The following is a 26,500-nucleotide window of genomic DNA, read 5'->3' as shown; positions in this document are numbered from 1 at the left end:
TTGTTTGTTTGTTTGCTTTTAAAGAAAACTAGACTACAAGGATTTGCTGACATATAGGAATTATAATAGTTAAAAGAAAAAAGTGTTTTCTCAGGTTTGTCAGAAACTTCATTGCCAGATGTATAAACCTCCTATTACACTCTTACATGACGCTCTGATACTTATCACAAATTGTAATTATAGAATTACTTATTTTGATCGTTTTCTTAGTGTCTGACTGCTTCCCCCTACTCTCCTAGCCTCCCAGCTGGGAGAGTATTTGAGCATGGGCAGGGCCACACCTGAATGAAGCAGATCTGTAGGTGTGGATGTGGAGATATCTCTGATGTGTATTATCAACTGAAAGTGGGAGGAACAACTTCTATATAAACAAAACTGTGCACATAAGTACATATGTGCTGATATAGGCAGACTTTTATTTCCAGAAGAAATTGAAGAAAATGTTAACATTCAGATGGGGAAGAGTGACTCTGGGGAAGGGAATTTCTTGATAAAGGCCTGTGGTTCTTGGTTGTCAAAGTAAGGTATCTTGGTAATTGGATTATTAGTCCCTTTGGAACTATTATGCCCCTGTAGTTAAAATTGAGCTCATAAATATTACATTTACAGAAAATGTACAGATTATGAGAATGAAAAATGAACAGATATTTGTGAGAAGTATCTAAAAGTGAGGAAGAAGTTTCTCTTATTCTTTCTCTTTTGGAGCATGAGAAATAGCCTTAGAAAATGGCAACTATTGAATCAGTGTGGGAAGGGAAATCAAGTTTGGGTATAGATAAAGTGGTAGAGGTCATCTATAGAACAAGCTTAATTATGAAAGCAAGTAAGTTATGAGGCAAACACAGGCTTTCTTAATTTCTTGAAAATAGTGCATATTTTTTAAAGAAATAAAGTCATGATTTTTGTGCTTTATATTTGCAGGTTACTAAAATAGGTGATGTAGAAGAAATAGAACTCATACCTACTTTGGAATGGCTTTTAGAAAGAAAATGTTACCATTTATTACAGCAATTCAAGATATTTTCTAATTTTCGGTGAGATAAAAGAAAATGAAACCAATTATTTTTAGTATGGTCCTGTGGAAATAGTGACTGGCTGGTTTATGTGTGGGTTCTACTACATAATGACATTTTTATGGGGAATATTAGAGAAAATGGGGTATTCAATAGAAGTTTTTTAGGCAAGATAGAGGTGTAGGAAGATCCTGAACTGCCTCCCTCCCACAGACACAACAGACCTACAGCTGTATGTGCAATAATTTCCTCTGGAAGAGTTCTGAGAACTAGACAGACAGTATCTCCACAACAGAGGATAAAGGCAACATGGAGATAGGTAGAGGAAAGGGAGACTGGCGCTCATCAAAAACCCCACCCCTGGCGCAGCAACCCACAATCAGGAAGGATCTTAAAAATGTGGAAACTACCTGAGGAGTAAAGAATGTTGCTCACATCAGGCACCCCAGTCCTTGGGTTCTGCACCAAAGAGAGGAGCCACCAAAATGTAAAATAATGGGAATTATGTCCAGGAAATCCACAGAACCTAGGCAATGGAGAACCTGCTCATAAAGGGTTTGTATGCACACTCAGCTCACCCTGGGACCCAGAGCAAAAGCTGCACCTTGAAAAGTGGCTAGGCCACGTGTAAAGAAGACCCACTTACTATTTTTAAAGTGAATGCCAGAAAAGCAGGAACATTTTGGGACTCTTTCTGGGATAGAAGTACTAGCAGGGTCCGTTTTTGCAATCCCATTCTCCCTTGACAGTCACTGTTTTGGTACTCTTCCTATAACCTGAGCACACCCCAATCCCCCATACCACAGGTGCACCACAGCCATCTGAACAGGCCTCCCATCCATCCCTAGCCATAGCTGTAACCCCACCCCAGCTTGCCAGGTGAGTGCCCTGCCCCTCCATTGCTATATCTGCGACCTCACCACAGCCAGCAGGTGTGCGTAGCCCACATTTAGCACTCCACTTAAGCACCTGGCATCAATGGCCAGAGGGGATTTCGCTTCTCAGCCTCACAGATCACCTGCACGAGGCTACTACTTCAAGTTTGGGAAAGGTAGCTGTTTTGCCTAATACATAGGAAAAACAAAACAAAACAAAACACAGAAAATCAGGCAAAATGTGACAGAGGAGTATCTTCAAATGAAAGAAGAAGACAAAACCCCAGAAAAAGACCTTAATGAAATGGCAATAAGTATATTACCTGATAAATAGTTCAAAGTAATGGTCAGAAAGATGTTTTCCAGACTTGGGGGAATGAACACAGTAAGATGAACACATCTTACTGGATGTAAGAACACGTGGATGAACACAGTAAGAACTGCAGCAAAGAGAAAATACCAAATGGAAGTCTCAGAGCTGAAGTAGAATAAGTTAATTTAGAAATACACTAAAGGTGTCAACAGCAGACTGGATGAATCAGAAGAGTGGGTCAGATAATGAGCTAGACTACAGAACAATGGAATTCACCTGGACAGAGCAGCAAAAAGAGAGTTTTTTTGTTTTTTTTTTTTTAAATGGAGATAATGTAAGTGACCTCTGGAACAATTTCAGGTGGAGTGACATTCTCATTATAGGAGTCACAGAAAAAGAGGGGACAGAAAAACATATTTGAATGGCTGAAAATCTCCTTAACCTGGGGGAAGTAAACAGACATCTTTATCTAGGAAGTCCAGAGAATATCAAATAAGAAGAACCCAAAGAGATTCACACCAAAATATAGTATACTTAAAATGTCAAAAGTTAAAGATAGAGAATCATAGAAGCAATGAGAGAGAAATAACTTGTTACATACAAGATAAACCAATAGGCTATCAGCATATTTCTCAGCAGAAACTTTGCAAGGCAGAAGGGAGAGGCAGAACATATTCATAGTACTAAATAAAAAAAAAAAACTGCAACCAAGAATACTCTACCCAGTAAGGTTATAATTTAGAATTGAAGGAGATGAAGAGTTTCCATATAGCAAAAGTAAGGGACTTCATTACTGCTAAACTAGCCTTATGAGAAACTCTAAGGGGGATTCTTTAAGCTGAAAAGAAATGGTACTAATTAATGACAAGAAAACATATGAAAGTGAAAATCTCACTGGAAAAGGTAAATATATAGTGAAGGTAGTGAATTAATCTTTTATAATCACTTATAAAGCTAACAAGTCAAAAGACCAATGTAGTAAAATTAAGACTACAATACTAAGTTAATAGATATACACAGAACCTTACATTCAAAAGCAGCAGAATACATTTCTTCTCACATGCACAGGGTACTCTCTCCAGGATAAATAATATGTTAGGCCACAAAAAAGTCTCAACAAATTTAACAATATTGAAATCAAACATGTTTTTCAACCATGATAGTATGAAACTAGAAATTAATTATAAGAAGAAAACCAAGAAAGCCATAAAAACAAGGAGCTTAAGCAACAAGCTACTGGATAACAAAAGGGTCATTGAAGAAAGCAAAGGAGAAATAAAAAATACCTCGAGACAAATGAAAACAAATGTGACATAGCAAAATTGTATAGGGTGTAGCAAAAACAGTATAAGAGGGAAGTTCATAACCATACAGGCCTACCTTAAGAAATAAGAAAAATCCTACCAGGTGGTGGGTATTAGAGAGGGCACAGATTGCATGGAGCACTGGGTGTGGTGCAAAAACAATGAATACTGTTAGGCTGAAAAGAAAAAAAAAAAATAAGAAAAATCCCAAACAGCTTAACTTTATACCCAAAGGGACTGGAAAAGAAGAGCAAGTTCTACTAACCCAAAGTTAGTAGAAGGAAGGAAATAATAACGATCAGAGTGGAAATAAGTGAAATAGAGACTAAAAAAACAATAGCAAAGATTGGTGAAATGAAGAGCTGATTCTGTGAAAAGATAAAATTGACACATGTTTAGATAGACTCACCAAGAAAAAAAGAGAAAGGGCTCAAATAAAATCAGAATGAAAGAAGTTACAGCTGATACAATACAAATATGAAGGATCATGACAGTCACTATGAACAATTATGCACAAGCAAACTGAACAACTTACAAGAAATGGATAGATTCCTAGAAACATTCAACCTACCAAGACTGAATCATGAAGAAATAGAAAATTTAGATAGTAATGAGATTGAATCAGTGATCCAAAATTTAGCAACAATGTCTAGAATCTGTTGGATTCATTGGTGAATTTTACTAAACCTTCAAAGTGTATTTAATACCCATTATTCTCAAACTGTTTCTTCCCCACTCCAAAAAAAGGAAGAGGAAGGAATGCTTCCAAAGTCATTTTATGAGGCCAGCATTACCCTAATACAAAAACCAGAGGACAATACACAAAGAACATTACAGGCCAATTTCCTTGATGAACTTATATGCAGAAATGCTCAACAAAATGTCAGCAAATCAGATTATAAAATACACAAAAAGGATCATCCACCACGGTCAAATGGCATTTATTTCAGGGATGGCAAGATAGTTCAGCATCTATAAAATAATGTGATACACTGTGATATACCACATTAAAAAAATTGAAGATAAAAATCATGGTTATCTCAATAGAGGCAGAAAGAGAATCTGAAAAATTCATTCATTTATGATAATGCTCTGCAAAGTGTGTATAGAGGGTGAATACCTTACCATAATAAAAGCCATATTTGACAAACCCACAGCTAAAATAATATTCAACCACGAAAAGCTAAAATCTTTTTCTCTAAAATTAGGAACAAGACAAGGATGACTACATTCCCCAGTTTTATTCAACATAGTATTGGAAGTCTTAGCCGCAGCAGTTAGTCAAGAAAAAGAAAAGGCATCCAGATTCGAAAGGAAGAAGTAAAACTGTTTTTTAAAGATGGTATTATACTCTGTGTTAAAGAACAGAGTTGTAGGTATTGCAATCTCAGATTTTAAGACATGCTACAAAGCTCTAGTAATCAAAGAGTATGGCACTGGCACAAAACAGACACATAGATGGAAGGAACAGAATAGAGTGCCTAGAAATAAACTGATGGTTGTATAGTTAATTAATCTATGACAAAGGAGGGAAGAATATGCAATGGTAAAAAAATCTCTTCAATGTTGGGAAAACTGAACAGCACCATTCAAAAGAAGGAAATTGTGCTACTTTCTTAAACCAAACAGAATAAACTCAAAATGGGTTAAAGACTTGAATGTATGACCTGAAACCATAAAACACCCAGAAGAAAAGTAGGTCATAAACTCCTTGACATTGGTGACATTTTCTTGGATCTGACTTAAAGGCAAAGGGGTCAAAAGGAAAAATAAACCAATGGAACGACATCTAACTGAAAAGCTTCTGAACAGTGAAGGAAGCCCATCAGTAGAATGAAAAGGCAAACTACTGACCAGGATGAGATATTTGCAAATCATATATATATAATTAATTGATATCCAAAAAAAAAGGGAATTCATACAACTTGATGACAAAAATAATCACTTAAAAATGAGCAGAAGGGGCAACTGGGTGGCTCAGTCAGTTGTGTATCCGGCTCTTCCTTTTGGCTCAGGTCATGATCTGTGGGCCCTGGGATCAAGCCCTGGATTGGGCTTCATGCTCAGTGGGGAGTCTGCTTGAGATTCTCTCTCTCCCTCTGTCCCTCCTGCCTGTGTGCGTTCTCTCTCTCTCTCTCTCTCTCTCTCAAATGAATGAATATTTTTTTAAAAAATGGGAAGAGAATCTGAATAGACATTTTTCCAGGATCTGCCTATGGTTGCCAAAAACAGACACATGAAAAGATGCTTAACATCACTAATAATCAGGGAAATGCAGATCAAAACAAAATAAGGTATTCCCTCCTATCAGAATGACTATCATTAAGATTTGATGTGGAGAAAAGGGACTCTTGTGTACTGTTTGTGGGAATATAAATTGCTGTGGCCATTATGGAAAACAGTATGGAGATTCCCAAAAATACTAAAATTAGATCTACCATATGATCTAGCGAGTTCCCTTCTGGATATCTATTCAAAGAAAACAAAAAGACTGAGTTGAAAAGACACATGCATTCCTTTGTTTATTGCAGCACTATTTACAATAACTAAAATAAAGAAGGAACCACAGTTCATTGATGGATGAATGGATAAAGAAGATGTGATACATACATGCAATGGAGTAGTACTCAGGGGCACCTGGGTGGCTCAGTCATTAAGCGTCTGCTTTCGGATCAGGTCATGATCCGAGGGTGGGATCGAGCCCACATCGGGGTCCCTCTTGGGTGGGAAGCCTGCTTCTCCCTCTGCCACTCCCCTGCTCGTGTTCCCTCTCTTGCTATCTCTCTCTGTCAAATAAATAAAATCTTAAAAAAAAAAAAAATGGAGTCATACCCAGCCATTAAAAATAAATAAATAAATAAATAAATCTTGTCATTTGTGTCCATGCTAAGTGAAATGAGAAAGAGGCAGATACCACATCATTTCACTTATATGTGGAACCTAAACAAAAAATCCTACACTCAGAAATACAGAGGATAGAGTTGTAGGTTGCCAGAAAAGAGAAGTGTTGGAAGGGGGATGAAGCGAGTGAAGAAAATTGGAAGGTAAAGATTTCCAGTTGTAAAGTAGACCATGGGGATGTGATGTACACTCAGTAACACCATGTTAACTCTGAATCATAACAGACGTTAACTAACTGCTCCTCGGTTCACAGTGTATACACTGATGTCAGATTACTGTGTTGTATACCTGAAACTAATATATTAATATTGTATGGCAATTATACCTGAGTAAAAAAATTTTTTAGATTAAGTTTGCTCATTTAAATATTAGAACTCCTCATCTTCTTGGATAAATATTATAAGAAAATTATTTTTTATGATTGAATTTAAATTAACTATAATGACCTTAATTTAATTGACCTTTTGTTTTTCATGCATTTATTCATTAAACACATTTATTTATTTTAAAAATATTTTGTGTATTATTTGACAGCACTAGCAGGGGAGGCAGAGGCAGAGGAAGAATCAGACTCCCTGCTGAGTGGGGAGCCTGATCTGGGGCTCGATCCCAGAACCCTGAGATCATGACCTCAGTAGAAGGCAGACACAACCTATTGAGTAGGAGACATATAGACATATAGATACGTAAAACATCAGGTAGAGAAGGAATGTTATAATGGCAAATAAATCAGAGAATTAGGGAGCTGGACGGCTTGTTGATTCAAAGTCATCATTTAAAAATTTACCTAGTTTTAAGTGACGGGAAATGACAGCAGGATTCCTGGGACTGCTGATCCCTCACACAGAAGTCCCAGACTTATTCTTTTAGTGTTTGTGTCTAGTGTTTTCCTTTGTGTATAACTGACACGTGATGTTACATCAGTTTCAGGTGTATAGCAGAGTACTTCTGGGTCTCTGGGTGCTCTGCGCTCCCCACAAGGGCGGCTGCCATGTGTCTCTACAGCGCCATTACACTATCTTCCTGCTTCTGTGTCTGTGTTTCCTTGTGGTCTGCTGCTATCTGCTGGAGGCTAGGAAAAGACAGTAGTAGTATTTTAAATGGTTACATTTAATATGATAAACGGTTGAAGATCTTTTTTAAGAGAAGTGAATGGATTTGTGGCAGAGAAGTTCCTCACAGAACAGACACTTGCTGGTACTTCTTTTGTCCCACTGTTATGGGCCCTGATGAGATGTAATCATGTAGAAAATGTACAAAGTCTGTGTTCCTGTAGAACTTCCAATTCTAATGCAGGGAGATCAATAATAAGTAAGTAATATGATTATTTCAGCTAGGGATAAGGGCCAGAAAGATAATAAAGTGGAGAAATTAAGCAGAGATGTGTATGTGTTGCTGCTTTAGAAAGGATGGCCAGATATGTGCTGTGTAATCCGAGGCCTGAATGCTGAGAATAGTCTCAATACAGCTAAGGTGAAAAGCTCCAGGGCAGATCCAAGGTGAGTGTGTATTCAAGGCTAGACGTGGTGTGGCTGAAACACTGGAGAAGGGTGGGAGGTGAGGGAGCCGGTCTTGTAGGGACTGAACCAAAGCATGTGGCAGTGGAGATGGGGCGTGGAGACACGGTTCCGAGCAGGACCTCTTCGAGAACGTGTGTGACAGCCGCATCTCCGTCAGCCAGGCAGTAGCTTACGATAGTAGGAAAGTACTGTTCTCTGAATCCGTTTATTTAAACTGTCAGTGTTGGGCTTTCCACTGTTGTCCTTGCCTGTGATCAATCCTTAGGGTCCACTCCACTCTGAGTAATTTTAGTTGATCAAACTTTCGAAACACAGTTGGAACTGGGATGAGTCATCTTTTTATATGACATTTGGCATCAGTCATTCCATGGTCAAAATGGTAAATTTTCTTAGAAAAGTATAAATTAAAGTTTAGTTGGCTTAAAACTGATAAATTCATCTTATTCGTTTTTTATATATTTTTAAAGATTTTATTTATTTGACAGCATGAACAGGGGTAAGAGGCAAAGGAAGAGGGAGATGCAGGCTCCCCACAGAGCAGGAAGCCCGGCATGGGATCATGACCTGAACCCAAGGCAGACACTTAACCAACTGAGCCATGCAGGCGTCCCCTTCATTTGACTTTTGAATTTTATTTTTAATATTTTATTTATTTATTTATTTTTATTTGACACAGAGAGAGAGAAAGGTCACAAGCCAGCAGAGAGAGGGGGAAGCTGAGCAGGGAGCCAGATATGGGGACCCTGGGATCATGACCTGAGCTGAAGGCAGAGGATTAACCCACTGACCACCCAGACGTTCCATTTTTAATATCTTTTGTAAAGTTTCTTATGACTAACATTGTAGCAAGTAATGGTCCAAACAGAAAATAAGCTCAATCTGCAGTGCTGGTGGCTTCTGTTGGCTGTGCGGTGTGTGCAGTGCAGGGTGACTCAAGCAGCAGCACCAGCTTCTTAACCTTGGGGGCCTGCCTGGAGGTGTCACTTCTGTAGCCTGTTGTGGACATGCCTCACACTGTCAGCTGGGGGATTCATCTGGGATTCTTTCCAGGAAACTTCTGGAGTCCTGAGGTTCCATGACTAGAGAAAAGTGAGATAGGAATTTAGCTGGAATGCCTGTTGGGAGCCTGACTTAAGGTCAAGGTGCTAAATCAGAGGCATTTCTGATTTCTGAGGCCTCAGGTGTGCCTGTTTGTGTGACAGCAGTGGGTTCTTTCAGAATTCCTTCTGGCTTCTGGGAGTCTCAGTCAGCAGTGAGATGGGCTGGTTGGCTTCTTGGGCAGTCCAGACCCTAGCAGTTCCTCTTGCTGCATAAGGAATCTCACTTTGGCAAACTAGCATCACCATTAAATTCCTTCTCAGATAGCTTCTTTGAGTTTTTAAAATTATAAATACATCTTTTCAAAAACAAGTATCAAATAACAAACACTAGCTGATTATTTTTACACATTAGTATGCAAAAATTTCTTATCAATGTACTTTTTCCTTATCACTGGAAATTCAATTGACTCTTGAAATATGAGTCTCTTAAATATAGTAAGCTAATAAATGTATAGAGAGAAGAATATGTTTAGTCAATTTGTTTTAGCATGAGCAAGGAGAAGGGATAGAAGGACAGAAGGAGAGGGAGGGAGAATCTCGAGCTGACTACATGGAGCACAGAGTTGACTGTGGGGCTCCATCCCACGACCCCAAGATCATGACCTGAGCTGAAATCAAGAGTCAGACACTTAGCTGACAGAGTCATCCTGGCGCCTCCAAGAAAAATATATTTTTATATGTTTATATTTATTGGGATATTGTAACTAAATTGTGTGTCTATGAGAATTATAGTGACTTTTGCTCTATATTTTGTTGACAGTTTGGGAGAGAAGTGATATGATCTAGTATGTACTTCAGGTAAGATTTAGGATGAATGAAACGTGAATGAAACATGTTCTAGGGAATCTAGATTCTTAAGATGTTATTAAATGTATTCTACATAAATACATGATTTATGAGTATGAAATATAAGAAATGTTTTTCTTTTCAGAGTCAATAAATCATTTGTTACCTGGAAATTGAATGTTAGAAGAATTAAGACAGAGAAGAGCAGGTAAGCTTTTTTTTGAAGATTTTATTTATTTGACAGAGAGAAAGATCACAAGTAGGCAGAGAGGCAGGCAGAGAGGGAGGGGTAGCTCAGGCTCCCCACTGAGCAGAGATCCTGATGTAGGGCTCGATCCTGAAATCATTACTGAGCTGAAGGCAGAGGCTCAACCCGCTGAGCCACCCAGGTTCCCCGAACAGGTAAGTTTTGATAAGCAACGTAACTCTAAAAGTTTTATTTAAATAGATAATATGGAAGCAGGTATCAGCCATTTTTCACTCAGTTACTGGAAAGTCACTTTATGATGATTAAATTTAACCAATTATGGGGGCACCTAGGTGGCTCAGTCAGGTAAGCATCTGCCTTCAGCTCAGGTCATGATCCCAGGGTCCTGGTATTGAGCCCCGCATCAGGCTCCCTGCTCAGCAGAGAGCCTGCTGCCCCCTGTGCTTGTGCCCTCTCTTTCTCTGACAAAATCTTTAAAAAAATTTTAAACCTTTATGATTAAATTTAACCTATCTTATTTTTAAATGTTATTCATATATAAACACAATAATAAACACTATATTTCCTGGTATGCTAGTCTGTGGTATGAGGAAATCACAGCAGTATAAAGCACTTAGGATAACTTCCTCTGGTCACTTGATGTAACTTTCTGCCTCCAGAAGGGGAGTGACTGCATCAAACCAGTGAGACGGCTGTTAGTCCTAGTTTGCAGGAGGAGCTCCAGCAGCCACATTCTGTGCTGAACTTTATACTTTGCAGTAATGCTGACTGAATGCAGTTGTGAGAAACAACACAGAGATGATCCAGAGATCTTCTGTTGCCCCTGTGGTGACGTCTTGCAGACCTGCTGTAGGACAGTTGTATGACAACCAGGGCAGAATCCACATATAACAGACCTCTGTCATGACAGGAGCCCTCCTGTTGCCCATCCTGTTGCCCATCCTGTTGCCCATCCACCTCACCCCTCCTGAGCCTGGAGCCAGCACTGCTCTGGTCTTCGTTTCTGTGGTTCTGTCTTTTCAGGAATAGTCAGGTACAGTCTGCAGACTGTGGGAGGGGAGCTCTGTCCAGGCCGCTGCCTCTGGCGTGGTTCCTTTGCTGCCAGGGAGCAGTCCACGGGGACGTGCTGCCGGGTGGTCATTCCCTTGTTGAAGAACACCTGCTGCTTCCCAGTTCTTGTCTCTGTGAGAGACAGCTGCCGCAGCTTTTATAGAAAGGTCTTTATGTGAACAGAAGTCTCCATTTTTCAGGGGGAGATGCCTGCCAGTGCCATCCTGGCTTACACAGTAATTGCATATTTAGGGTTTTTTTTTTTTTTCAGAAATGATTGTACCATTTTTCATCCCCACCGGCGACATCCAAGGGCCTCAGCTTTTCCACATCGGTGCCACCATTTGGAATTGTCACTGGTTTTCACGTAGACATTCTCATGGCTATGTGGTAGGATCTTGCTGTGGGTTGGTACTTTTTTTTTTAATTGATATATTAGACTATGTACATTCAGTTGAATTATTTTTATGTTAGGGCTTAAGTTTGCCCATTTGTTTTTTGGTCTCAAATTTTTTGGTCTCAATTTCTTCCCTGTGCTTTCTGTTTCTTCTTCCTGTGGATTATTTGAATATATCTTAGAATTCTTTTTGGATATTTTCTATAGTATTTTTTAATGTATCATTTTGTGTGGCTTTTTAGTGGTTGCATTATATATACATAACACAATTTACTAGTGTTATCATTTTATTAGTTCACGTGAACTGTGGAAACCTTAGCTTTATGTTCCTTTACCCTCCCCTGTTTATAGTATAATTGTCTTCAATATTTCCTCTTTATGCATTTGGCACTATATCAGAAGAGTTAGCGTTTTTGCTTCCATCATCAAATATAAGTTGTAAAACTTAAGGATAGTCTATATATTTTTGTATTTGTTTTATCTTCTTAAGATTTATTTATTTTAGAAAGAGAGAACACAAGTGGGGTAGGGGCAAGGGGAGGGGGGAAGAAGACTGCTGAGTGCAAAGCCCGCTGGGGGACTCAATCCCACAACCCTGAGATCATGACCTGAGCTGAAATCAAGAGTTGGACCCTTAACCGACTGAGCCACCCTGGCGCCCCTACCTTTTTAAAATTTATCCAGTTTGATTTATCATGTTCTTCATTCCTTCTCAGTGTTTTGGAGTTCCTTCTATTATTTTGTCATTTAATTTCTGTTTAGAAAGCTTCCTGTAGCCATTCTTGTAGAGCAGGTCTGCTGGCAGCAAATTGTCTTGCTTCTCCTTCAGAAGCAAGAGTCTCTAAACTTGAGTCTGGACTCTGAGTTGGCTGTTCTTTGCTTTCAGCACCAGAAAAAAGCACACCCCTTTCTTGTGGCTTCCAGGGTCATTCAGATTGCTTTTCTTCTATAGATGTTTCTTCTCTTCCTGCTTTCACATTCTTTCTTTTGCCTTTGGTTTTCAGAATTCTGAATTTGATGCATCTTTATAGGATTTCTTTGTCTTTACCCTGTTTTAAGTCACCCTGGATTCTCACACCTCTGTGTTTGTGCATCCTTTGATAAATTTGGTAAATTTTCATTCATATTTCTTCAAGTGTTTTTTCAGCCCTGCCCTCTTTCTCCTCCCCTTCTAGGACTTCAGACCCAAATGCCAGATCTTGTTTATAGTCCTGCTGCTTACTGAGGGTCAGTTTTTTTACCCCCGTTTATTTGCTTTTCTACTGTGCAGATTGAACAATTTCTGCTATTCTCTCAGTTCACTGATTTGTTTCTCTGTCCATTCCATTTTGCTGTTGAGCCAGTGTATTGATTTTGTAAATTTTGATCATCATATTTTTCAATTCTAAAATTTCTATTTAGTGCTTTTGTATGTCTTCTGTTTCTTTGTTTGACTTTGTCTTTCTTTGCTTGCTCCCAGGGAAGTTGAAATTCTTGATTCCCTACTTAGCTTTCCCTGGAAACCCCCAGAGGAATGCTAGGGAAGCCTGGTTACCATTTGCCGAGGGTAGAACTTCACGCTTTCCACATGGCCTTTTTCTTCTGTGGTATCTTGCTAGAGTAGAATGGTTATTGTTGAAAATTTGCTGTCATGCTCGGCTGCCCCTTTCCTGATCCTTTAGCTGGACAGCAGGCATCTGTTGGTGTTTCCAGCTTGCTGGTTTCTTCAACTCCAAGCCTGGAATGAAGGAAGGGGAAAAAAACTACCCAAGGACCTTAGCACTGTCTTTCCTAGCCAGTCCAGCCTCTCTGCCTTTTAGTATCTTTTTATGTTCACTTCATATATGACGTTCACAGTTTTTAGTTGTATTCCGGGGGAAGAACACTGAAAAGTACATATTCTCCATTTTTCTAGAAGCTAGGACCTGAGTTTTAATAGAGTTCTGTGGTATATTTTCTATTACCAAGTAGTTCTGTCCTGTGAGAAGCTTTGGAGAATGTATTTAGTTTGCTGATATAATAGAATGGAATTTGTTGGTTAGTTCCTAATAGAACCTATGCTTGAATAGTCATCAGATGATGCATTATTTTTCTCTTGTCAGATCTCACCATTACAATTCTAAATTTTTTTGTGCTTTCCTCACTGTTATTTTAATAATACACTCTACTAATTTCTTCATATCTGTGTTAAAATATGTAAGTAAAATCCATTGTATTTTTTATTATTAATTTTTTATTTTTTATAAACATATATTTTTATCCCCAGGGGTACATTGTATTTTTTAAATGAAGAAAAGAAAGTCTTAAAACAGTGTTGAGTACTATGGATTCATGACTCTAATTTATGATCATCATTCTCTTATTAGTAAATATCAAGATTGGGTATGATTTTTGTGGTGTTTCACTTTCTGGTGTGCCATTTGTCTTAGTGCAATCATTTTTCCTGCCCATACTAGTACTCGGGAATGTCCTGAACCAGTTCCACCTCTGTGAGGAGCCCCGGGTTCTGTGAGGTGTGTGTAGTGAGAAGGTCTTCTTGGAGACAGACAGTACAAGGCTTTGGGAGAGGCAGGGATAATAAAGGGCCCATGGAGCTTCAGCTTCACTAGCCTCATGGTAGATAAAGCTTTTGCCAGTAAAATGGAAAGACAGGAAGAGGCTAATTTCTGATAATTCCGTCTTTTGTATAAAATACAAAAATCAGTCATAAAATTCAGCTACCCCCCCCCCCAAGTGATCAGTGAAGGGCAGAAGAACCCCTGTTCTTTAGACACTGTTGCAAAAAACTGGATCAAGAAAAGCAAACGTCCCTTTTCTTAATCCAGTTTTTTTGGAGACTTATCTCTTCCATTCTGTTCTCCTCTCCCCACGTCTGTCTTGGGATGTTGGAAGTGATCTTTTTCACCTTTGTAACCATGACCAGACAGTAGGAAGGGGCTGAGGAAAGAGAAAGGTCCATCTTTCCTATTTTAAGATTTGGGTGGTTGGAGAAATTTAAGAAAACTGTCACTGCCTACTATTTCAAAATTATTAGAACTCAGTGGCATACAATTATAATGTCATCACTTGTTTCCCCTCCTGTTTTGTTCATACTCAACACACTCAGTATCATAGCCTTGCTCTCAACATTATCAGCCAAACAGATCTCGTCATGCTTACTGATGTTTATTAATGTCACTTAAACTGTAGGAGATAGAATACGTGCAGGGTACCAAACAAGTTATACTGGCTACCTCTAAATTCATTATACTCATTTCGAATGGGAGATAAGCCTGGAAATTCTTTAACTTTCAGGTCATTTTTGACTCGCCATCTTTTTTGGGCTGATGAGTTATTTCAAGGCTGTTTGCTTTATATAAAGGGACTTTGTGAAGATGCAGTTGATACAAAAAAAGGTAATGACCAAGAAGACCATCCATCTGCCATATGCCTCATCAAGGTGGGTAGACGTGCACTGCTGTGTGCTGGTGTTTGTCTGTGGAAACCAGGGGACAGGAGAGTTTTGAGTTGAAGGAGTCCATATTGCTCAATCCATCAGGAAATGATCACAATACAGACTAATGTTCTAAAATACTTGCAAAGAACATTATTCCCTCAAGTAGTCATTTTTAATAATCAATATTCCTTGTACATAATTTCTTCCCTAAACTCAACCTAAGTCTGTTATGAGGCCCTTTCTCTATTTTCAAAACTCTAAATGTGAAATATCATTTATAAACGATTATTTCTATCACAATTGATAGCTACCAGCTATTCTCCCAATATAGCATGTCAAGAAATTTTTGTGAGTTACAGCACAGAGGTTTTGATGAAATTTACGAATTCTTCTGTTCCACAATTCTAAGAAAGGGTGACCTTCCTAGTGGGTGATTTCATTCAGTTTATATAGAATAATTCTTTTAAAGAAGTCAAAGTACATAGAAGTATATGTTTTCAAGGGTTTAATATACAATTGAACAGTTTTACTTCATTTACCCACTTGAGGAAGGTGCTGGAAAGTAAAGTTTATAGTCACCTAGACTTAAATATAGTAAAAGAATTTAGACAAGTTATAAATTTGATCATCAACTCAAAAATTGTGTTGACTATACATGTGTAGTAAGTTTTTGATACTTCCAAGTCAGTAGTTTACTTTTAGAATTGATTGTATACAGTGGCTGATACATGATAGATGCTTGATAGTCTTTAAGTGAGTGAATAAGAGTTAAGGAAGAAAGATGAGTTAATCACTACAGATGATTTTTTATAGCTATGTTGAGATGACTCTTTCAAAATGATTACCATTCAAGTTAAGGACACATTTCATAGAGGAGTATTTTTGATATGGTTTTATTCTAGAAGGAGATTGGTTGGGCAGCTATATTAGATTGTTTTATGAGTGACTTAGTGGCAGAATGTATTGGCTAATGATGGGCAGTAAGGTAGAAGAGACTTCAGAATATCTGTGAATGCCCACACCTACTGCATGGTAATACTAATGGAGTGACCTCAGGCCCTTCAGCTTCCCCCAGAATGTCAGGAGAAAAGGAACAAAGCTTCCAGACAATTTGCAAATATTTGTTAATTATTATATGCAAAGGAGGCAGAAACAAACTAAAAATGAGGCATTGCCATTTGTAATTTGCTTACAGTTTATTGTAAGAGGTAATTATTTACATACAAAAATGATTGCTGATTCCAGAGGTAGTCCCTCAGTTTTGCTAGTCATTCTAACTAGCCAGTTAGCAAAATATAAGGCAAGGAAGGTTGGAAGGTTCCTGGCAAACAATACTTGTAAAATACTCATGCCCCGCCTATTCAGACAAGCCAGGTTGGGGCATGTTTTGTGGGGGAAGCACGTGATGAGCAGGTCACACAGGATTGGAAGGGTCCGGCAGCAGGGGAGCCATGGCGCAGAATGGGAGTGAAGGATTCAGTGTATGTTTGCTATGAAAGTTAGGCTGGGTCTTGAAAGTTGGCCCAAGAATAACAGAATAAAGGAGAGGTAGGAGTTGAACCTGGGCATTAGGGCTGGGGTACTCCTAGTGGGGGTTGTGAAGAAAGTTAGCAAAAACAGGAATTTCTGAGCCTGGAGAAACCAGGGCCAAATGGAGGGTGAACAGATTCATAGCCAGGAGACCCGAGATATGAAGGTCTGGAATCAGAAGGTGGCCACCTGTACCTTAGAACTGCTGGGAATGCAGGTGCCAGTGAGGACTGACAAGAAGGAGGCAGGGAGAACGAAGCAAGGGCCGGAGTGCAGACGAGGGACCATTCAGAAGTCAGAGTGGAGCACTTGCGGGTGCCTGTGCTCTGCTGGCGTAACCTGTGCTGTGCTGCAGGGCTAGAGTGTCTCAGACTGGATGGGAGAGGACGTGCGTGGGTCATTGTATCCAGACCTTCCCTTTCAACGGAGAAACCAAGTCCTAGAGAGACAGCAGTTTACCCAAAGCCAAGAACAAGCTGAAGAGTTGGGACTTGGGGTTCAGGAAGATTTGCGTTGGGGGTAGCATTATTTTAAGTGGCTAATAAAAATGTAAATATGTGTCCTACCCCTTTTGGTGGAGAGTGCAGTGAGTGGTGCTAGTAATCTGCACCTTTTGCAAGCCCTCTTGGTGATTTCCTATGAGAGTAAACATTGAGAACTATTCTTTTTTTTTCTTTTTCTTTTTTTTTTTTTTTTTTGTTGAATAGAAGCAACAATTTTATTTTTTTTTTTTTAATTTTTTATTTTTTATAAACATATATTTTTTATATACATATATTTTTATCCCCAGGTCTGTGAATCACCAGGTTTACACACTTCACAGCACTCACCAAATCACATACCCTCCCCAATGTCCATAATCCTACCCCCTTCTCCCCAACCCCCTCCCCCCGGCAACCCTCAGTTTGTTTTGTGAGATTAAGAGTCACTTATGGTTTGTCTCCCTCCCAATCCCATCTTGTTTCATTTATTCTTCTACCCACTTAAGCCTCCATGTTGCATCACCACTTCCTCATATCAGGGAGATCATATGATAGTTGTCTTTCTCTGCTTGACTTATTTCGCTAAGCATGATACGCTCTAGTTCCATCCATGTTGTTGCAAATGGCAAGATTTCATTTCTTTTGATGGCTGCATAGTATTCCATTGTGTATATATACCACATCTTCTTGATCCATTCATCTGTTGATGGACATCTAGGTTCTTTCCATAGTTTGGCTATTGTGGACATTGCTGCTATAAACATTCGGGTGCATGTGTCCCTTTGGATCACTACATTTGTATCTTTAGGGTAAATACCCAATAGTGCAATTGCTGGGTCATAGGGCAGTTCTATTTTCAACATTTTGAGGAACCTCCATGCTGTTTTCCAGAGTGGCTGCACCAGCTTGCATTCCCACCAACAGTGTAGGAGGGTTCCCCTTTCTCCGCATCCTCGCCAGCATCTGTCATTTCCTGACTTGTTGATTTTAGCCATTCTGACTGGTGTGAGGTGATATCTCATTGTGGTTTTGATTTGTATTTCCCTGATGCCAAGTGATATGGAGCACTTTTTCATGTGTCTGTTGGCCATCTGGATGTCTTCTTTGCAGAAATGTCTGTTCATGTCTTCTGCCCATTTCTTGATTGGATTATTTGTTCTTTGGGTGTTGAGTTTGCTAAGTTCTTTATGGATTCTGGACACTAGTCCTTTATCTGATATGTCGTTTGCAAATATCTTCTCCCATTCTGTCAGTTGTCTTTTGATTTTGTTAACTGTTTCCTTTGCTGTGCAAAAGCTTTTGATCTTGATGAAATCCCAGTAGTTCATTTTTTCCCTTGCTTCCCTTGCCTTTTGCGTTGTTCCTAGGAAGATGTTGCTGCGGCAGAGGTCGAAGAGGTTGCTGCCCGTGTTCTCCTCAAGGATTTTGATGGATTCCTTTCGTACATTGAGGTCCTTCATCCATTTTGAGTCTATTTTTGTGTGTGGTGTAAGGAAATGGTCCAATTTCATTTTTCTGCATGTGGCTGTCCAATTTTCCCAGCACCATTTATTGAAAAGGCTGTCTTTTTTCCATTGGACATTCTTTCCTGCTTTGTCGAAGATTAGTTGACCATAGAGTTGAGGGTCTATTTCTGGGCTCTCTATTCTGTTCCATTGATCTATGTGTCTGTTTTTGTGCCAGTACCATGCTGTCTTGATGATGACAGCTTTGTAATAGAGCTTGAAGTCCGGAATTGTGATGCCACCAACGTTGGCTTTCTTTTTCAATATCCCTTTGGCTATTTGAGGTCTTTTCTGGTTCCATATAAATTTTAGAATTATTTGTTCCATTTCTTTGAAAAAGATGGATGGTACTTTGATAGGAATTGCATTAAATGTGTAGATTGCTTTAGGTAGCATAGACATTTTCACAATATTTATTCTTCCAATCCAGGAGCATGGAACATTTTTCCATTTCTTTGTGTCTTCCTCAATTTCTTTCATGAGTACTTTATAGTTTTCTGAGTATAGATTCTGTGTCTCTTTGGTTAGGTTTATTCCTAGGTATCTTATGGTTTTGGATGCAATTGTAAATGGGATTGACTCCTTAATATCTCTTTCTTCTGTCTTGCTGTTGGTGTAGAGAATTCAGTAAAGTGTCAGGATATAAAATCAATGCACAGAAATCAGTTGCATTTCTCTACACCAACAGCAAGACAGAAGAAAGAGATATTAAGGAGTCTTTTTCTTTTTTTTTTAAGTATGCTCCTCGCCCATTGTGGAGCCCAGTGTGAGGCTTGAATTTATAACCTTGAGATCAAGACCTGAGCTGAGATCAGGAGTCAGGTGATCGATCCACAGAGCCACCCAGGAAGCTGAGAACTACTCTTTAAAAAAAAAAAAAATTGTTTATTTGACACAGAGAGAGCACTAGCAGGGTGAGCAGGAGAGGGAGAAGCAGACTCCCCACTGAGCAGGGAGCCCAATGCAGAACTTGATCCCAGGACTGCGGGATCATGACCTGAGCCAAAGGTAGATGCTTAACCAACTGAGCCACCCAGCACCCCATATTCTTAAAGAACAATTATTGAAAGTTTCTGAACGTATTATTGTAGGAAAATCAACATGATGGTGGTTAATGGGAAAAACTGAAAGCAAGGAGAAACAGAGTTGAAGAGATTGCTAGTAGAATGCTGGAATAATGCAGGGGTGAGCAAGAACAGCTTCAGGTAGGAGGTTAGCAGTGAGATCAGAAAGGAAGGGAGATTTGAGACATGACCTGGTAGCCAGATACGAGACCACGAGAAGGAGAACATGAAGAGTTAATCCAGAATTTGAAGGCAAGAACAACACTTCGCAATCTTTTTTTGAGGGGAGTGTACATTTATAAAATATTACAGGATAACTAGGGATAAATATCTCCTATTTATTGATGAAAATGCATTTTGGCAAGAGAATTAACAGAATGTGGGGAAAATGAGAAAATTCTGAAAGGAGGAAGGATGCTGGGATATGTGTTGTTGGTGTGTGGCAAGGCTCAGTAGCAGAGATGGTCGAATTTCTCCAGGGCACATTCGAATGAACTCAGAAGAATTTGCATGTCACTTGAATTATGTAATTTTTGCCTCTTTATCCCCCATTCAGTGCTTATTGGGATTTCAAAAGCAATTCCTGGATTTGGTGGTTCCCCTGGGTTCATAGATAATTCAGAAATATATCAAGTCTTGAATTTTTCTGCTGAGGCTTTATCTTAGTTATGATTAAAACAATAATGTACTTTTCTGTCTTTTATCAAGATTTAGTTTGTTTCAGCTACTGGTGTTTGTTTTTTAAGAATGTAAGAAGCATGTATATAAAGCATAATGTATACAAAAGGAAAAATAGAATATGACTTTTGTCTTTGACTTTCCAACGCTGAGCATTTTCTGTCATGTCATTAGCTGGATAGGTCTCGAACATACTCTCTAGATGCATTTTGTAAAGAGCAGTTACAGCAAGCTACCCTGGCGCTGAAGCAGCTTGAGGATATCAGACATAAAGCTCTTTGTGAAATCAGAAATACAGTTTTAAAGGTAATTCTTTATATCTTCTCTTTCTATCCATTTTGAATGTACTGGTTAAAGCCATTGCTCCAGATTGCCTCTCTGGGAACAGTGCTGGCAGCGGGCTGGCGGATTGGTTCGCCACGGGCTGGCGCCGCACGGTTTCTGGGTGCAGGCACTCTGCAGGGGCTGCGCAAAATGCGAGTACTGACGTGTACAGGTACCGCCCCTGCTCTTCCGAGGTTCCTGCTCCACCACGGTGCTTTTACAAAAGATCTGTGTCTGTACCTGTTTTGGCTAACTAACTGAAAGTAATTTAGAGAGAATTTTCACTTTTATGAGAAAAAAAGCCAGAAGCAGAAATAGCCTTCAGTATCCGTTTTGCAGTGAGCCATTATGGAGGCAGCACCTGGAGCAGTGTGAGGGGCCCCCCCAGACCCTGTGCTGGGACCCACGCTCAGCATCTCTTTATCAGGCCGCTGGAGCTGTGGACTGTGTCTGTGAGCGTCTGTGCTTCTTCTGGACTTATTCTGTGCATCCTTTAGCAATACAGTATCAGAAAAGCCTAGCAGAGGCGATTTTGGGGGTCTAGGAATGCTCAAAATTTTCTCGTATAAATGAGTGGTCATTGCCTCTTTGTGCTATTTTGGCTTATGGAAGTTTTCATAGCAACTCTACTTTTGGACAGTAGGGGAGACCTGTATGAGAGTGTGTGTGCGTGTGTGTGTGTGTGTGTGTGTGTAAATGCATGTATATGTAAGTTTACATATACACCTTAAAGATACCTAAATTCTAACCTGAGCTGACATATATAGGGAAATAAAATTTGTTGCAAATTTCAGTATTTCTAAGGTGAAAACTTCCTGTTCAAGAGAAACATGCCTAGATGAGACAAAACTTCCCTAAGGATTTTATAAAAAGGACTCGATAATACAATGAACAGTGTCCTCAGAACATTTTTACTGAGATGCTGTGATTCAGTTGACAGGGTTATCTTCTATAGCCTCCCTATATAGGGAACACCAGCATATGGAATCAGGGTTCACAGGTGTGGCTCGGTGAGGGGCTGAGGCAAGTGTCCCTGCTTGTGGGCTGGCTGCCTGTCTCGGCTGCTTTGGCGGAATCCAGAGGATACTTGAGGCTCTCTGGAGGAATAGGTGGACTGCATCTCCTTCAGACGTTTTCAGATGTTACTTCTTGGAATTGAACTTTCATAGATCCTGGGTAACCCTGAGTTCAAGGCTTTGCTTCTTCTTTTTTTACTTCATAGGACAATTTTTATTATTTTTTTTTATTAAATTGATTTATTTATTTTCAGAAAAACAGTATTCATTATTTTTTCACCACACCCAGTGCTCCAAGCAATTTGTGCCCTCTATAATACCCACCACCTGGTACCCCAACCTCCCACCACCCCAGCTCCTTCAAACCCCTCAGATTGTTTTTCAGAGTCCATAGGCTTTGCTTCTTGACAAGAAAATGAAGTGCGGCTCTTTCACATCAATGAAAGAAGGATCTCTTTCCTCTTTGTATTCTGCAGTCACCCTAACCCCACTGAGTCCCATCATATGGGAAGACTCTGGGATGGTTTGGCCAAGGATCAGATAAATCAAACAGGGATTGACAGCGTATGTCTTAGGGCACATATTCTTTGTAATCACTCTAGTGTCTCCCATTCAGAAACACCAGGATCTGGTCAGAAATATTTGTTCAGAGATTTCTATTTAAATAAATGTCAGATAAGAACCCATTAGACCCACTGCCAACCAACACTGTTGGTTGGTTATTTACCCCATGAAAGTATGCAGATTTAATAAAAATGACAAGATCATAAAACTGAGAATGGGTCCAAACAAAAAAGGGGACATGGGGAATGGAAGTATCAATAAAGCGTTACATTGCTTTTTCCTTCTTTAGGTGCTTTGTCTCTAACAGGGACTCATGCCCTATTTTGACTTGGCATTTTATTTTATTTTATTTTATTTTATTTTATTTTAATTCAGTTACCCAACATATAGTTCATAGTTAGCTTTTGGTGTATTGGCCAGTGATTCATTAGTTGTGTATAACACCCAGTGCTCATCACATCACATGCTCTCCTTGAAGGCCATCACCTAGTTACCCCATTCCCCACATCCTGGTCCCTTTCCACAACCCTCAGTTTGTTTCCCAGAGTCCAGAGTCTCTCATAGTTCGGCTCCCTGTCTGTTGACATGGCTCTTTAGTCAAGCCAAAACTTGGCTGAGTTGCTCGGTCCCACGCCATGCAGCTACCTAAGGCAGGCAGCATTCCCCATTTCTGGACTAAGTGTAATTAGAAAGCACTGACAGTGCCTCTCCTGTTTTCATATTGAAATGCTGAGGACCATGATTATCAAGCTTTTGTGGGCAAGAGAATCTCCTAGGAGGTTTGGTAAAACAAGGGGTCTCGGTTTCAGCCACTGTACCTGGGGGCGGGGACGGGGAGTGTTTACATTTCTGACAAGTTCCTAGGGGAAGCTTGATGCTGCTGGTCTTGGAACCACTTACTCCTGGAATTCCTCCAGGAGAAAACTGACCATTTATTTCAGTGTTCAGACTCAAACTTGATATGTGCATTGAACACACTCTAAGACTTTATTTCTTACTATGAATTTCTCTGAGCTCAGCAGAAGCATCAATTTTAGAGAACTTCAGAGCTATCTGTTAGAAATAAAGTCACAATTTCAGATGCAGATTTTTTAAAAAGATTTTATTTATTTATTTGACAGAGAGAGAGAGAGAGATTACAAGCAGGCAGAGAGGCAAGCAGAGGGTGGGGGGCATCAGGCTCCCTGCTGAGCAGAGCACGATGCGGGGCTTGATCCCAGGACCCTGAGACCATGACCTGAGCTGAAGGCAGAGGCTTTAACCCACAGAGCCACTCAGGCGCCCCTCAGATGCAGATTTTAACAAATAATGAATCATGCTTTAAGTTTTAATGGCTGTATACTTTAAGAAGAATTTGGATTATTAAGCATTTCTCCTATCACGTTTCACCATTCACAGAATTTTGGAAATGATGGACACTTCCATCATGTTACATAATTACTATTACTTTGTTGCAGTGAGAACATTTAAAGCAAAGAAAACCATCAACAAAATGAAAAAGCAACCTATTGAATGGGAGAATATGTTTGCAAACAATGTACCTGACAAGGAGTTAATATCCAAAATATATAAAGAACTTGTACAATTCAACACCAAAACCCCCAAATAATCCAATTAAAAAATGGGTAGAGGACCTAATAGCCATTTCCCCAAAGAAGACATAGAGATGGCCAATAGACATATGAATGCTCAAATCACTCATCCTCAGAGAAAGACAAATCAAGGCCACAATGAGGTATCATCTCATACCTGTCAGATTGGCTAATATCAAAAAGACAAAAATAACAGTGTTTGCAAGGATACAGAGCAAAAGGGAGCCTCTGTGCACTGTTGGTGGGAATATATATGGTGGTGCAATCACTATGGAAAGCAATAGGGAGGTTAATTAAGAATAAAAATACCATATGATTCAATAATTCCACTACTGGGTTATCTACCCAAAGAAAATGAAAATACTAATTTGAAAAGGTGCATGCACACCTATGAGTACTGCGGCATTATTTACAATAGTGAAGATATGGAAGCAACCTAAATGTCGGGTGATAGATGAATGAATAAAGGTGTGGTACATACACACAATGAAATATTACTTGGTGATAGAAGAGAATGGCATTTTACCATTTACAACAACATAAATTAGACCCAGAGGGTACTATGCTAAGTGAAATAAGTCAGACAGACAGATATTATATGGTTTCATTTATATGTGCAGTCTAAAAAAAGGAACAAACTAACAGATTCGTAAATCTATAGAGCAAACTAGTTGTTGCCAGAGGGAAGGGGCTTTGGGAATGGGCAAAATAGGTGAAGGGGATTAAAAGGTACAAATGTTCAGTTATAAATAAAACATGGAGATGAAGAGTATAGCATAGGGAATATATGTTGTAATAATATTGTATGGTGAGAGATGTTAGAACATTTATTGTGGTGACCGTAATACTGTATAGAATTGTCAAATCCTTATGTGGTGTGCCAGAGACAACTACAACATTGTATGTCAACTGTACTTTGATTTTTAAAAATTAAAGTTTTCAGTGTGTGGATCTTTTAACCTTCTTGGTTACTATTCCTACATATTTTATTGTTTTTTGTTTTTATTTGTTTTATTAAGAATGATATTGTTTTCTTTATTTCTTTTTCAGGTTATTTTGTTGCTGTAGAAATGCAACAATTTCTGTATCTTGATTATTAGTTTTAGTATATTTTTGGTGAATCTTTTAAGATTTTCTACATATAAGATTGTATCATCTGAAAACAGGGACAATTTTACTTCTATTTTTCTGATTCAGGTACTTTTTTTTTTTTTTTTTTTTTTTGCCTGATTACTCCTGCTGGTCTTCCAGTACTATGTTTAATAGAAGTGGAGAGACTGGGTACCCTTGTCTTGTTTCTGATCTTAGAGGAAAAACTTCCAACTTTTCACCATTGGGTATGATGATGTTAGCTGTGAACTTGTCATGTATGTCAACTTAATATGTTGAGGTATGTTCCTTCCCTACCCAATTTGTTGAACATTTTTATCATCAAAGAATGTTGTATTGTGTCATATGCTTTTTCTGCATCTATTGAGATGATCATGTGATTTTTATCCTTCTGTTAATGGGATATGTCTTATTTACATCCTTGCATCCAAGAGATATATCCTGCCTGATTATAGTATGTAATCCTTTTAATGTGTTGTTGAATTGGGTTTGCTAGTATTTTGTGGAGAATTTTTGCATCTATAGTCATCAAGGATATTGGTCTGTAGTTTTCTTGTGGTGTTCTTATCTAGCTTTGGTATCAGATTAATGCTGTAAATTGAGTTTGGGAGTGTGTGCCCTCTTCAGGGTTTTTGGAAGAGTTTAAACAAGATTGGCATTAATTCTTCATTAAATGTTTGGTAGAATTTGCAAAGGAAACCAAATAGTCTTGGATTCTTCTTTGTTGGGAAGTTTTTGATTACCGATTTAGTGTCCTTAATTGTTATTTGTGCTTCCTGATTCAGACTTGGTAGGTTCTATGTTTCTAGTAATTTATCTGTTTCTTCTAGGTTAACCAATGTGTTGGCATATAAATGTTCATAGTCCTATCTTTTGATTGGAGAATTCAATCCATTTTTTTTTTAGAATGATAATTGATAGGTAAGGACTTACTAATACCTTCTTATGTTTTCTGGTTGTTTTGTAGTTCCCTGTTCCTTTCTTCTTCTCTTGATGCTTTCCATTGTGAATTGATGATTTTCCATAGTGCTATATTTTGATTCTCTTTATATTTTGTGAATCTCCTATAGCTTTTTGCTGTGTAGTTATTATGAGGGTTACATAAAACATCTTCTAGATATCAATCTATTTTACATTGATAACTTTGATCACAGCAAAACTCTACCATTTTATTCTCCCCTCCTTCTATGTTTTTGTTGACATGATTTACCCCTAATTTACCCGTAATTTGTATGTCCATTAACATTAATGTTAGTGGAGCTATAGTTCTTTTTAATACTCTTGTTATTTAACTTTTACATGGCAGTCAGTGGTTAATACCCCACTGTATTACATTTTTAGAGTATTCAAAGTCTGAATGTGTTCATTTCTTTATCACTCTCTTGTATATTTTCATTTTACAACCTAGCACCTTTTCACTTTAGCTTGAACAATACTTTCCATCATTTCTTGTAGGGCATGTCTAGTGGTAAGGAATTTCTTCAGCTCTTGTTTGTCTGGGAAGGTCTTTAATGCTCCTTCATTTCTGAAGGACAGTTTTACTGCATAAGTTATGCTTCATTGGCAGTATTTTCCCCAGCTCTTTGAGTATATCTTCCCACTCTCTCCTGGGCTGTAAAGTTTCTACTCAGAAATCTGCTGATGGCCTTATGGGAATTCCCTTGTAGGTTACAAATTTTTTTTCCCCTCCTCTCCTGGCTGAAAGATTTTGTCCTTGTCTTTGATTCTGACAGTTTTATTCTGTGTTTTGGAG

General features: G+C 38.8%; 1 protein-coding gene across 1 annotated transcript in view; it reads left to right on the top strand.

Moving 5' to 3' along the window:
* Positions 1–26,500, top strand: part of DNAH14 (dynein axonemal heavy chain 14) — a 320,474-nt gene that overhangs the window by 27,875 nt on the left and 266,099 nt on the right. Inside the window, exons 6-9 of the mRNA XM_059145622.1 lie at positions 922–1,034; positions 9,958–10,020; positions 14,741–14,885; positions 20,316–20,447. Of these exons, the coding sequence (XP_059001605.1) occupies positions 922–1,034; positions 9,958–10,020; positions 14,741–14,885; positions 20,316–20,447 (453 nt within the window). The remainder of the gene's footprint in view (positions 1–921; positions 1,035–9,957; positions 10,021–14,740; positions 14,886–20,315; positions 20,448–26,500) is intronic.

This window comes from Mustela lutreola, chromosome 14 (assembly GCF_030435805.1).
Source record: "Mustela lutreola isolate mMusLut2 chromosome 14, mMusLut2.pri, whole genome shotgun sequence".
NCBI lineage: Eukaryota > Metazoa > Chordata > Mammalia > Carnivora > Mustelidae > Mustela > Mustela lutreola.
The sequence above is the reverse complement of the archived record's forward strand: the minus strand, read 5'-3'. Positions and strand labels throughout refer to the sequence as shown.